The 13,995-nt window shown below is 42.2% G+C and overlaps 1 protein-coding gene across 1 annotated transcript in view; it reads right to left on the reverse strand.

Annotated features, from left to right (window-relative positions):
• abca12 (ATP-binding cassette, sub-family A (ABC1), member 12) overlaps positions 1-13,995 on the reverse strand; it is a 62,553-nt gene that overhangs the window by 33,598 nt on the left and 14,960 nt on the right. The window contains 19 exon segments of the mRNA XM_048238602.1: positions 49-68; positions 70-159; positions 1,151-1,428; positions 1,637-1,707; positions 2,244-2,434; positions 2,621-2,835; positions 3,040-3,213; positions 4,032-4,174; positions 4,331-4,449; positions 4,730-4,875; positions 7,054-7,124; positions 7,381-7,493; positions 7,671-10,307; positions 10,570-10,684; positions 11,589-11,719; positions 12,830-13,038; positions 13,190-13,360; positions 13,487-13,617; positions 13,820-13,950. Coding sequence (XP_048094559.1) covers positions 49-68; positions 70-159; positions 1,151-1,428; positions 1,637-1,707; positions 2,244-2,434; positions 2,621-2,835; positions 3,040-3,213; positions 4,032-4,174; positions 4,331-4,449; positions 4,730-4,875; positions 7,054-7,124; positions 7,381-7,493; positions 7,671-10,307; positions 10,570-10,684; positions 11,589-11,719; positions 12,830-13,038; positions 13,190-13,360; positions 13,487-13,617; positions 13,820-13,950 — 5,156 coding nt within the window.

The raw sequence follows: 13,995 nt of genomic DNA on the forward strand, positions 1-13,995 counted from the left end.
AGTCAAACTATGCTCAAACTACATAGTCAAACAGAAAACTGGACTTGCCATCTGTTGCATTCAGGATGGTGTGTTACTCTGGTGATGAGAGAAATGTAGGGCTGTGCAGTGCTGTTCTGTGGCAGACTGTGTGCCAGTCCTTTCATGATGTTCACAATGCTGTCAAAGATCAACACAGATGGTCCATTAAGTCACATTTCACATTCATTACCCTTACATTGACTTCAATAAATTAATAAAGTAAATAAACTGGATGTACCCAAAAGTGGTACAAAATATGACCGCCCGTTCAGTCTTGCACATTCTCTCCGTAAAAATAAATCAAACTTGTCAATTTGTCTCCATCTCCTACTCCATCCCCTACTCTTGCAACTTTTGTGTATGTAAATGAGTGTGTCCATGTGTGCATTTGCTTTTGTGTATATGTGTGCTTCTCTGTGTGTGTGTTTTCACTTGTGAGTGTGTGTATGGAGGTAATGGGATGTGAATGTGTGTGTGTTTGTGTGTGTGTCTCTCTGCTTGCCTGCATGTGTGTGTGTATTATGTGTGTATGTGTATGTGTGTGTTTGCTTGTGAGTGGGTGTGTGGGGGTAATGGTGTGTGTGTGTGAGTGTGTGTGTGTGTGTGTGTGCCTGCTTGCCTGCATGTGTGTGTTTTTTTATGTGTGTGTGTGTGTGTGTGTGTGTGTCTGTGGGTGTGTTTATGTGTGTGTGTGTGTGTGTGTGTGTGTGCGTGTCCATGTTTGTGTTTATGTGTGTGTGTGTGTATGTGTGTGAGTCTGTGCGTGCATTATGTGTGTGCGCATGTGTGCACGTGCGTACGTATGCCTACATGTCTAATGTGTGTGTATGTGTGTGCATGTCTATGTGTGTGTGTGTGTGTGTGTGTGTGTGTTTATGTGTGTGTGTGTGTGTGTGTGTGTGTGTGTGTGTGTTTATGCATGTGCATGTTCATGTGTGTCTGTATGTGTATACCTGTGCTTGTCTGTGTGTGTGTGTTTGTTGGGGGGGAGGGTTATGTGTGTGTCTGCATGTGTGTGCATGTGCGGCGGTCATAATAAATCAAACATAGACATATTCCATTAAATACTTTGGCATTGTTATATGGCCATTAGTTAGTTAGTATCGTAGTGTGTTAAGAATTTACTTACATTATATTCCACTGGTCAGGTCCAGCAGGCTGAGAGATGGTCTCAAAGTAAGTAGTGACCACATTGGTCATGGGAAGCAGCACCTCGGCAGCCATGTCTGGTATGAGTGACCTGATCAGATCCTCCACACTCCTCGCAAGAAGAAGGCTGAGGTGGTTTGACTCGGCATAGCTCATGTTGGGATGAAGGATTAGCTGAAGTGAGCTGCCTAAGGCTTCCACAATCTGATGGATGACTTGACTTGCCAACGTTCCATCGTTACATCCATCCTTGCATAACTGAGTTTCACATCAAATACAAAGGGGTTTTCATGGGTATAGTTACTAACATGTTATGTGAGTGGGAAATTGAGTAGTTTTATGTTTTCATACATTCTTTTTGAAATGAAATATTTTAAGAAACGTGCTACAACCCTGTCTAACTGGTCTAGCAGTGCTGCTAACTGGGACTACAGAGATGAGAACAATATGTAAAAAATATAGACACCTGTTTTGCAACCTCTTCAATAGTCGTGAAATTCAAGGTTCCCAGACTTTCCAAAATGTCCATTGGGTTCCCTGTTAAAATAGAGAGACGGCACTTATACCCACACTGGTATTGTGTCATTATAAAATTCAAAGTATTTTGTCTCGGCATTTCCGTGTCTGAAAATATCAGAGCCAGGCAGGTCTGAGGTGAAGTGTGACACCATCTTTAAGACAACCTGAGCCACATGGTAGAGTTTCCGAAGAGACTCAGTGAGAAATCCCATACCGGTTTTCTTGGGTGTTTCCGAAACAGTTGACTAATTCAATGGCTCTCTTGTGGAATTGGATGCAAGAATCTGCTTCAATGCACAATATGCCATGGGCAGTGACAGAGTGACAGAGGGGGCATTTTTGATATCCAAGGAGCCACTATTTTATTTTTTGGGTGTGTGTGTGTGTGTGTTTTAACATTAGCCTAACAGCTATCCTAAAGCTCCCGTATTAACACCAGTCACCTAGTAGCTTCATCTGAATGACCTCCTTGATAACATATTTCAGAAGTCTGTCGATGGATGGTCCATCAATGTTGTTGATGTCTCCGCTGAGCAGCAGGTGAATGGACTCACTTGTGACATTCATCCCAGTCAGGAGAATCTCAAGGGCCTCCATGAACACCTGCTGGCCTGATGTGGTGTTCATAAGACGCTGGCTGTTCCGCAGGGTGTACTCGACGGCCTTCTCCACGGCCTGGATATAGGGGCGCATCCAAGGAGCAACCAGCTCCACTTGATCCAGTGCCATATCGAGGCCTGAAAAACTGAAATTAAGACATCAGTTAAAAAACTAAAACATGCTTACCTATCTTAGCATAGACAAAATATCAGAATATATCATCAACTGTGACACACTGGATATTATTCAAAACATTTCAGTTTTGCATTACTACTACTTTTGTTGTATACTCAAACACAAAAAAAATTTAAGGAGGGATAAGCATGGCAACCTTTGATACAACTGCAGATTAAAAAGCTGTTCATTCCAGTAATCTGGGCTTCCTGCTGTGATCCCTGGCAGGCTGGCAGATATGTGATCTATGAGGACTGTGATAAGCTGTTGAGAAGCGTAGGTCTGGGACAGACTGGCATTGTAGAGAGACTCCAGAACCTGCACAATCTTAGCTGCAGTGGCATTAACCGACTGGGCCTCTGGTCCAGCTCCCTGTGCAGAAAGAGTAAAGCAAATGCATCACATGCAAAACACCGCATACAGAAGATGCATCCCTATAGACCTTACAGTCAACAATATAGATCTACAGTGCCATCTAGTGGTTAGTTCTGTAAGGACAATTGAACATTAAAAACTACTAGATTTTGGAACCAGGATATTTACTGGCTTCAGAATAAATGAGAGTTTTCATTTTACCGTTGTGTTGAATGGTGGGAAATATCCGGATAAGTTACTGGCCTCAATGAAAGGGGCCAGGCTGATGTGGCACCACATGCTCAGGCTGCTGGGAGGGACCCCTGCCGCTTCTCCAGCCTCCTCCCACATTTTCAGCACATCGCTGCAATTCAGTGCTCTGCCCTCTTCAGCAGTCTAAGGGACACAGTTGTGACAGAAATCACATATAAGTACTGCCCTTGCATTGTTACTACAAAACTTGTCTCAGGAGACGAATAAGGCTGTGTGACACATCAAAGGACTGCAACGGGGGGGAAATCGCTTGGGGCTTATGGGCTAACTATTCACCAAAAGGGCACCAAACTTACACAGGTGAGTGATACTGTATGTGATATGTGATCTGTGATATGTGATATGTTAACAGAAAAGTCTCCCATAGAAACAACACAACCAGGTATCTTCAGATTTCCCCTGCCCTTTATCAAAGCATTGTTTTGTGTGGGAATCAGAGTCTGATTTGAGCAGTCTCCAAAGGGAATACTACGCGTAACACAATAACCCAAAGTTGTACTGTAGGTCATACACTTTTGCAATAAATTATAGTTTCTGTATTGATAATTGATAATTAAAACATCTGCCTAAAGAAGACATATACATAAGATATATTAATATTGTCATTTTTCTAATTACCATATTTAACAAAAATACCTTTTTACATAATAAATACTGAAAAAGCCATTCTTATGGATGCATTGTCACTTTCTATAAATTCTCTGAAGGTGGACTGAATAGGGCGTCCCACAGAATCACCTTTGTACATAGAATCCACTGTAAATGCAGGACTATTTTTGTCAAGTGCCAAAGGCATTTGGTATAAAGTCACAACAGATTAAGCACAATAAGATTGAGCCACAGGTACAAAACTGTGGCTGGAGCCAGTCATTTCTGTCTTTGTCAGTTGTTCATTGTCTGCAGCAATGTGTTCTTTGCCTTAACACTCTGTTATGTACAACCTGTATGGCAACTTCAATGGTGTGCTGTAGAGCCAGCTGGAATTCTCTGAAAAAGTCAGCCATGTCAAAGTTGCTGGTGTTTACAGCCTGGAGCAGGTTTGTGGTGAGGTTTAACAGAGGCTCCTGTACGCTGTGGATGAACTCTAAGGAAAAGGGGGGAAATGGTGGTCAGAATCCAGCTGCTAAAACCAGGGGGGTACACTACAGGACTGGAAACAGCATGCAGAAATTGATGGAACCGTAGCCTTTGCACACGATAATAAATGAAATAGAACATTGTTGATTAAAACATGCTGCACCTGCTTGAGCATTCAGATTGTCTGCAATCATTGAGAAGACATGGAGAGTGGGGGGAATTTCATTCCAGGCAGGGGTCCCTCTGATTATTGTCAAAAGAACTGCAACAATCCTTTCAAGCCTGTGTTATAGGTCACACATTAATATGCATTCATGGAAAATAGACAGTAATATACTCATTTTTACATATGTACATGTACATAATATGTATATGTTTAAACTATATTTATATTTAAGTAAATTATGTTTATGTATTGTCATGTATAAAAGAGGCACCATAGAGTCTAAAGGATAGCTGTCTTGCTAGCTGAGGAATTTTGATCATATATTTGCCATTGTTCAGTACAAGCTGGCCTTAGATTTTCACTGGATTTCCAAGATTTAGTGATCCATGGCCTTACCTTTCAAAAGTGTGTTGATCAGCCTGTCCAGTGATGATTTGCATGAGAACAGGGAGTGCGTCAGCAAAGACCTTGGCAGAGTGTGGAGTCAGACCCTGGACCTGATCTCCAAGAAGAGGGAGGAGGGACCCCAGGACCCCTCCGAGCTGAGGGACAGAGAGATTGCACACACATGCAGATGATACAGTGATCTTTGTGCACGGCAGCAGTGCATTTCAGGCTGCAAATCAGTTAACAAGTTTGATGCAACATATCACTGCATGGTTAAACCAAAATTGTTTACAATTGAATTTGTCCAAAACCGTGTGCATGTATTTTAGCAAGTCAGCAAAACATTTCATAGAACTGTAATATTTGTGGCAGGGAAGAGACTGCAAGTAGTATCAGAGTTTAAGTATCTTGGAGTGCTCATCGATAATCAGCTATCATTTAAACCTCATATCAAAAAGGTTTGTCAACGAGTCAAGTTCAATCTGGAAATTTTCAGACACATTCGCAATTGTATGTCAACTGAGGCTGCAATCATGTACATGCACTCAATGATCTTCTCCCACATTACATATTGTTTAACAACCTGGTCTCAGACAGGTACCACTTCTTATACCTCTATCCACTCACTGTACACTCAAAGTCCTTCATAAAAAGCCCAGATATCATCACCACTGTCCAATTTTTAAAAAAATATAAAATATTAAGTTGGGAAAATCTGCTGAAATACACTAACTCCTGCTTAGTGTACAAGTGTATTAATGGACTGGCTCCTCCAGTTTTAAATCAGTTGGTAAAAACAAATCCACCCACTTACAGATGTACACGTAGCGCAGTAAGATTAGACTGTGTAATTCGGCTGAGAAAAAGTCGTTTTGGCCAATATACATTTTCTATTAAAGCTGCACATGAGTGGAACACAATACCATACTATATTAGAGACATGAAAACATATTATATATTCAAATCCAATCTAAAGTAATGGTTAATCAGCAACCACCGGTGTTTCGGTGTCCCGGGTATCGTTGACCAAAAATTCAGAAAGTAGATGACGGGGAAAAAAAAAATAATGACAATCATTATTTGACCGCTTCGCTAGCGGCGGTCATAATAAAATAAAATAAACATGGCTTAGAATGGAAAAATACTTTGGAACAAATATGTACCGCTCAATCAGGCGAGAGTGTCGAAGGGCAGAACGCAAGTGCCCTCTGGGAAGAGGTACAGAAGCCTGCGCTCCAGCACTACCAGACTCACTCTCCCCCCTCCACCCTCAGCTACATAACATCCTGGACATTGGACCCACAATGGCCGCCTGCACTACTCCACTTGCACACTTGCACACTTGTACACTTTACAACTTGTTGTTGTTGTCCTGAAAACACAACACTTCTGCTGCTCTTACATAACTTGCACCACTATGCCACTTTCTTTCTTACTTAGGTCAAACAGAACTACCCAAGCCTTTTATTGGCCTGACTTTGCACTAGTATTTTATTGACTGTCTATGCACAATTTCAACCAAATTTTGCTGCTCTTATTTTTTCATTATTATATGTGCCCTCTTATTTACTTATTTACTTACTTTTTTGTTTACTTGAATGTTATGTTTGTCTGTGGACTTAAATTGGTAAAATATGTCTTGTCTTCACCGTTGACAATAAAGCTGACTTTGACTTTGACTTTGAAGTGGAAAAAGGACAAGCTGCATGTATCTTTTGATATTTTAAAGGAAACGTGGCTCAAATACCAAAAAACTGTTTTCTATATTTCTCTGATATTTGTTTGCCTGTAAATATTGTTATCCTCACTTTTTGTTGTCTTTTTTGTTGTCTACCAAGTCGTACTAACTTGCCTGTCCAACACTTTGGTCAGCTGTTGTTGTTTTTAAAGTGCTTTATAAATAAACGTGACTTGACTTGACTTGACTTGACTTGACTACTTTCAGTAATGCTGTAAGTACTGTATGCAGCAAACGGCTTTTCACAAGATTCACAGGAGCTTTCGTAAGTCTGCAATCAGCGGCAGCGTCACATACTTCTCCTGGTTGACATGAAATGATTGATGGTACAGTATACTGTACCAGATAAAACTTTGGGTGTCATTTGGGTTTTACATCCATCCTTGCATAACTGAGTTTCATATCAAATACAAAGGGATATTCATGGGTATAGTTACTTAAATGGTATGTGTGTGGGAAATAGAGAATGTGTAAGTTTTCATACATGGAATATTTTAGAAAACATTCTACAACCCTGTCTAACTGGTCTAGCAGTGCTGCTAACTGGGACTACAGAGCATGTGAGAGGGTGAGTACAATATGTAAAATATGACACCTGTTCTGCAACCTCTTCAATATCCGTGATATTCAATGTTCCCAGACTTTCCAAAATGTCCATGGGGCTTCCTGTTAAAATACAGAGACGGCACTTAAACATCACACCCAAACTGGCATTGTGTGATTATAAAATTCAAAGTACTTTGAAGCTAAAAAAATCCAACCAAGAACCCTTGACCATGCGTCAGACCTTTGACGAGCAGGGAGTGAGACTGTGTAGAAAAAATCTGTTTCTTTGTAAAATAATGACAGGGAGACAACTGATACAATCATACAATTGAAGAGTTCGAAAACACTACATAGTCAAACAGAAAACTGGACTTGCCATCTGTTGCATTCAGGATGAATTGTGTTACTCTGGTGATGAGAGAAAGGTAGGGCTGTGCGGTGCTGTTCTGTGGCAGACTGTGTGCCAGTCCTTTCATGATGTTCACAATGCTGTCAAAGATCAACACAGATGGTCCATTAAGTCACTATTCATTACCCTTACATTGACTTCAATAAATTAATAAAGCAAATAAATACATAAAACATAGACATATTCCATTAAATACTTTGGCATTGTTTTATGGCCATTAGTTAGTTAGTATCGTAGTGTGTTAAGAGTTTACTTACATTATATTCCACTGGTCAGGTCCAGCAGGCTGAGAGATGGTCTCAAAGTAAGTAGTGACAACATTGGTCATGGGGAGCAGCACCTCGGCAGCCATGCCTGGTATGAGTGACCTGATCAGATCCTCCACACTCCTCGCAAGAACAAGGCTGAGGTGGTTTGACTCGGCATAGCTCATGTTGGGATGGAGGATTAGCTGAAGTGAGCTGCCTAAGGCTTCCACAATCTGATGGATGACTGGACTTGGCAACGTTCCATTCTCAGTGGGCACCGCTTCCAGGATGACCCGCACTGCTTTCAAAGTGGCCTCGGTGAAGTTGGCACTTTGAGGACCTTCGAAAGTCGCCACCTCCACTGCATGGATCAGTGCCTGAAAGACCTTGTCGATGATGGTGAAGAAAGCCTGCTCCTCTGCTGACAGGAGTGGAATTATGGCTTTAATGAGGTGGGTGATGTCCGTGTGAACAGTGGTCATGTTGACCGTGTCCATGTCCCATTGCAGCAGACCTGCCAGGGCTGATGTGAAACTGGGGTCTGAGATCCAACTTTGAGTAAGGTTGATGTACGTCATGATCTGCACCTCAATGTCGTGTGGAATGCTGATGTTCATCGGCATACCCATGGAGTCGTAGTAGTCCTGCTGGAGTTTTAAATTGATCTTTACGAGTTCCAGCTGGCCACGGAGTATCGTGATGATGGAATGGCCGATCCTCCTCAGATCGTATTCGTCCAGTGGAAGCTGAACTTGAGAGAACACACCTTCAACTTGCTGGACCACCAGTGCAGAGAAATCAGATTGAGCCACAGTAATGGCAAGCTGCATTTGTGTTGTGCGGAAGATGGAAAATAGGATATCTGCAAACATGCTGTCACTAGTTGCATTCTCCAGCTTCTTCAGGTACCACTGTGCAATTTCAGCATACACCTTCTGTGCATACACTTGATTTTCCAGCAATGTTTCGTTTATGGTATCCATTGGGTACTGCTCATGAAAACCAAGCTGGAGAATGCCTTCAAGGATGTTGAGCTCATTTATGATTTCTTCTATATTGCTGTGATTGAGGTTCCTGAGGCTTTCTTTGATGTTTTCCAAGGTCATTCTGAGAATCTCTTCAGTCAGTTTGATAGGGTCCTTTCCTGTCTGTTGAGCAAAGACCTCTGTCATAAGCTTCAGAGCTACCAAGTCTGATTTTGTCTGTTGAGGCAAAGGGAAGGTCTGAAGAAAATCAACTGCTTTGTGAATTATCTGAAGAGCACATTCAATCTCACTGGAGTTCATGGATCCCATAAATGATGTATTGTGAGGTGCATGGAAGCACTGCTGGATATTGGCAATGGCAGTCAAGTTTGACAGGATGATGGAAACAGATGTGTTCATGGTTAACTGTGCAATTTTGTCAAGCTCATAGATAGTGAGGTTTGATGAGCTGAGGATTTGCTGAAGAGCAGCCACGCTAATGTTGGGCATGGATGTGATCTCCTCGAGGAAGTAGAGGACTTGGGCCACTGTTTCCATGGTCAGCTCCTGTGAGGAGGACACATTTGTCCAAGGACGCAGCAGAGCAAGCAGTTTTCCAGTCACAGAGAGGGATAGGTTACCTTGAAGGGGGCCAAACTGAAGGATCACATTCCCACCGGCTAACATCGTCTCAGACACCTGATACAGAATCTGGGACACCTGTGAGACACCAGCAGCACAGTCCTGTCCCGTGGCCAGACAGACATTCAAATCAGCAATTAGCGCGCGAGTGTCGTTCACAAGGCGATGATAGTGGGCCTGGAACTCTTCAGGCAGCACAACACCGAGCTGGCGCAAGATGGCCTCCACTACGGCTGGCCCCTCCAGGGACTCGGATGACAGAGTCTGAAGGAGATCCATGACCACTGGACGCAGATTGGTGATCTGTGCTAGATTGAGGCCTCCGCCAGGCTGAAGGAGCTGGACATGTTGCTCCAGCTGGAGAGCCTTCCCCAGGAAGTCCTGTAGCTGGCGAACATATCCCAGCAGCACAGCAGAAGGGTCGCTGCCATCAGAGGCGTCAACCACTTCCTTCAGCAGCACCAAGGCCCTCAGGGCGAATTCAGCTAAGCCCCCAGAAGTCTGATTAGTGAGGGGCTTCAAGACCTGCTCCAGATAGGCCAGGTCTGTGGCATTCAGTGAGGCAGAGTAGGTCAGTAGGGCTTCACTCAGATTGAAAGAGATTGGTAAGGTCAAATTGACTTGCATTTCAAGCCACTTCAAGATGACAGCCTCTAGCTCTGCAACGGACTGGTTGGTCTGATTCATGGGTAGGCCAGAAAAGAGGTTCTGGTTGTTTTTGGCAACCTCCAAGATGGCGTTAATAATGGAGGTGGTGTCATTTGTGCCCCCCCAGATGGCCTCTAGAGGCTCCAACCCGAGAACGTCCACAATGTGCCTCAGCAGAGACATGGGGAGACGGCTGGCAAATTGGTCAATGGACATGAGATTAGACAGCAGCTGCAGGTCCTTGTCTAATACGTGGATGAGATTCCCAAGTAGATACCCTATGGATCCATCACCTGGCAACTGCCCAGGGGCACTGAGGAGCTGAGTCACAGCCTTGATGTAGAAGTCCCTGTAGATGCTTTGGACGAGAGCCACAGAGCCCTGAACATATCTGGAAGAGTAACAGCATTTATCACAAAGTTTTCTTGTAATACACCAGCCTTATATTGTGAGGTACGCTGCAGGTACGTATTGTTACTTTTTACTACAAATACCAAAGACACTTCAAATCACTAGAATGTCTGCTCTTTCCTTTGTTTCTCTTTTTCTTTATTTCCTTTTTAACAAGAAGGGTGTTTTCAGTGTTGGTGCCGGTGTACATGAACAAAACTCCAAGTACTGTCTTTCAGAAAGGGTTTATGACTTTTTCATACCTCAATAATGCTGCTGGATTTGTGGAGAATTCCTCAACCACATATCCAGTGGTTATAATGAACTTGTCCAGGGTGAAGCCAGTGTCACAGTATGGCATCATTTCAACCAAGGTGCCTGAAACAAACACACACTTAATGGCACGGACGACGCAAGGAAACCTAAACGTTAACGTTAACAAAGAACTCTGCATTACGGACCAACAAACTGTCGCTGTTATAGCAGCTAAGTCCACCGAGTTGCTGATCTATAAGATCGCCCACGACTTTCGGACTGGTATGCTTCCAGTGATCTCCAGACTAACAAGGCCTAACGTTCACGTTATCTCCAGACTGCCAGTGAGTGTAAAGAACTTTGTTGGCATTGCATCGGTTGTGGAGACACAGCTGTGCGCAGTTTCACGCGAGTCATCATTGCCCTTGGACATTTTCAGCCGGTTGGAAATACTAATTTTATTTTTATTTTTTATTTATTTTATTTATCAATTTGTTTGTTGTCTGTCTTGTATGTCTTGGTGTCCGGCATCTTTTGCGTTTGTTATTTCATAAATGTAGGCTAGTTCTATGTCTTGGTGTCACAGGTACGCTGGCGACTACGCCGCTCCGTCGCTATTGTCTTTGTTAGTCTACTGTATGTGTCAATGACAATGTCTTATATGTGGAGCGCTTTGGGTTGCACTCTGTGCATGTTAAATGCGCTATACAAATAAAACTAACTTGACTTGACTTGACTAAACAATAACGCACATTTATAAGCACTCTGACAGATACAATACCAGCATTTGGTTTTCCTTGTAAACATCCTTGTAAACCCTGATATGGCATTGTGGAGTCATTTGCTGTAATGCTTTTACATGTGCTGACATTGCCAACATGTGTATGTGACATAAACGCACAGCAGACACACATCCGCCTTTGAGTGAAGATCTGAGATTTATTGAATATGTTTTATGTTGATCTCTACTCAGATGACAACAATTAAAATGGTACTATCATAGTTATAATTAATTTTTCTGACTTACAGTTTGGGGGCGCAGTGATATTGGGCTGGTAAGTCATGATGTAGTAGGCTAGGTGGAGGTAGGGTTCCATAGTGCCCCAAAGAGCAGTGGTTTGCAGCTGGGGGCCCACATGTTCAAGTGTCTTCAGTCCACTGGTTAATGTTACAACATATGGAATCATACAAGTCAATAAAAGAACTATGTAATACAAAAATTTCAGAATATGTCACTAAAAACTTTAAGAATAGACAAAGCATGGTTTTCTGTAAAATTCCTATTCGGCAATGCACCCTCCGTTTTGGTCCTATTATAACCTATTTATTAACCACCTGGAAGACATTAGAAAGACAAACAGGATCCATACCAAAATGGCATCATAACTTCACACTTTTCAATAATATTTTTTTTTTTTTTCTGGGAATGTCCCGTTTAGATGCTCCCAAAAGCTCGGTACAATATACCTGCCTCCTCATTCTATATGTATCTACGTATTAGATCAGCTCTTAGTGCTCTTGGGGTTCCTCTCCATGCAAAATTACCAGTGCACCCTATTCCATTACTATGTCATCTAAGAATCCCAATCATCAGATGATTCATTGGAAACTAGCACACAGAGTATATCTAACGCCACTGAAACGATTTCATAAGCGTCTCTCTACCTCTCCGAATTGCAATTTAGGCAGGGCGCTAGGGACTTCTCTACATTTTTTCTGGGATTTCTCAGTCCTGGTGTTATTCTGGCAATGGCTAGCTAATGACATATGAATCCTGATAGACATAGATTTTGTTTTAACACCTAGCCTGTTTTTTCTAAACGACTTTTCAAACCTCTCACTGACACTCTTTCAGAGGAACCTGCTTCTGGCTGCCTTACAGCAGCTAAGAAACTGTTAGTTAGTCGCTGGAACCCCTTTTGTTATTTTTTATTGTTGTTGTTAACATATTCTATGTCTTTTATTTTTGTCTTGTGCAACAATATGTACTTTTATACAATTGTATATTTGTTGCATCCTGATATACATTTATGTATACATAATCCTTTATCAAACATCCTTTTTTAATGTTTACCACAGGGCTTCTATGCCTTTGTACATCATGTAAATGACCTATGCATTATTACAACAAATAGCATAATTATACAAATTTCAAAAATTCAAGAAATTTCTGAAAATGAAATGAAAGAGCGTAAAATGTGTTCACATTTTCAGATTTTCCCAGGTTTCATGATTGTTGTTTTGCTTCAACTGTCAACAACAGTTTACCTTTGTATCAGGACCTCTTGCCAGTTGACAGTGACGTTGGTGGGAATCAAACTGTCAAGGAAGTCTTGATCCAGCTCACTGAGAAAGTGCTCAAACAACTCCCCATACTGCGAGGCGGTCAGTGACAGGCTGTGCCACTCCGCAAGGATCATGCTAGCACTGACATTGTACTTTTCACTACCCTCAACCACGCCGACCAGTTGGTTCACCTGAATGGTGAGGGGAAAGAAACTAAACTTAGCACTTCCATTGTATACAGTACATAATATGCCACTGACAATGTCATTCTTGTAAATGTTATATAAGCTGTGTTATCTGCATAAGGTGTGTATCTTTTCTTGGTATTTCTGAGAACAATACCTTCTGTATGACAGGATACAAGGGTGCCATCAGGACTTTTTCTAAGTAGGAGCCATTTCCAGGACAAAGGAGTGTCTCCCAGAGCTCAGAATCCAAGGAGCTTAAAGAGGAGAGCCAAGACCACTGAGCAGCAAGACTGCTACACTCCACAGGCCCCTCAGCCAGTACAGCCTTCTCACAGAACAAAAAGGACAAGAGTCACATGCAGCCTAATAGCCACGATTACAAATATATGCCCGTTACTGAAGGCTACCTTGAATATGAACATGAATCCAAAACATTCCATTGTTTACCCACCTGCATTGCGCTTTTCACGGCAGAGTCCATGATGCTGGTGGCCCAGATGTCTGCCACAGACTGGTTCTGCATTAAGGCCTGAAGAGTTGCCTGTATATTCTGGGCATCTTTCATCACAAGGCTCATCAGTTCTACAGAACACAAAACATACAGCTGTGCTATAAACAACTTGAAGATTCATACACAAAAATGAATAACAATTTATGACAGCATAGAAGGCTAATCATTTGTTTTTCATTTTGAAAACTCACAGATATAAAAACAAAAGAAATAGAGAAATGGATATATGGGGTGGATAAAAGGAAAATCTGTTTTAATGACAAAGAAAAGCACCTTGCTGTGTCATCATTGCTTGTGTAACAAGCTGCATGGAAGTGTGTCCTCCCATGAGGATGGAATGGACAGTTTCCCAACCAGGAAGTCCCTGCAGTAGGTCGAGTACTACAGAGCCAATACTGACAAACCTGGAGAGACATACATGGGGTAGGGGAGTGAGTTTTTTTTCAACA

Source organism: Alosa alosa, chromosome 3, assembly GCF_017589495.1.
Source record: "Alosa alosa isolate M-15738 ecotype Scorff River chromosome 3, AALO_Geno_1.1, whole genome shotgun sequence".
NCBI lineage: Eukaryota > Metazoa > Chordata > Actinopteri > Clupeiformes > Clupeidae > Alosa > Alosa alosa.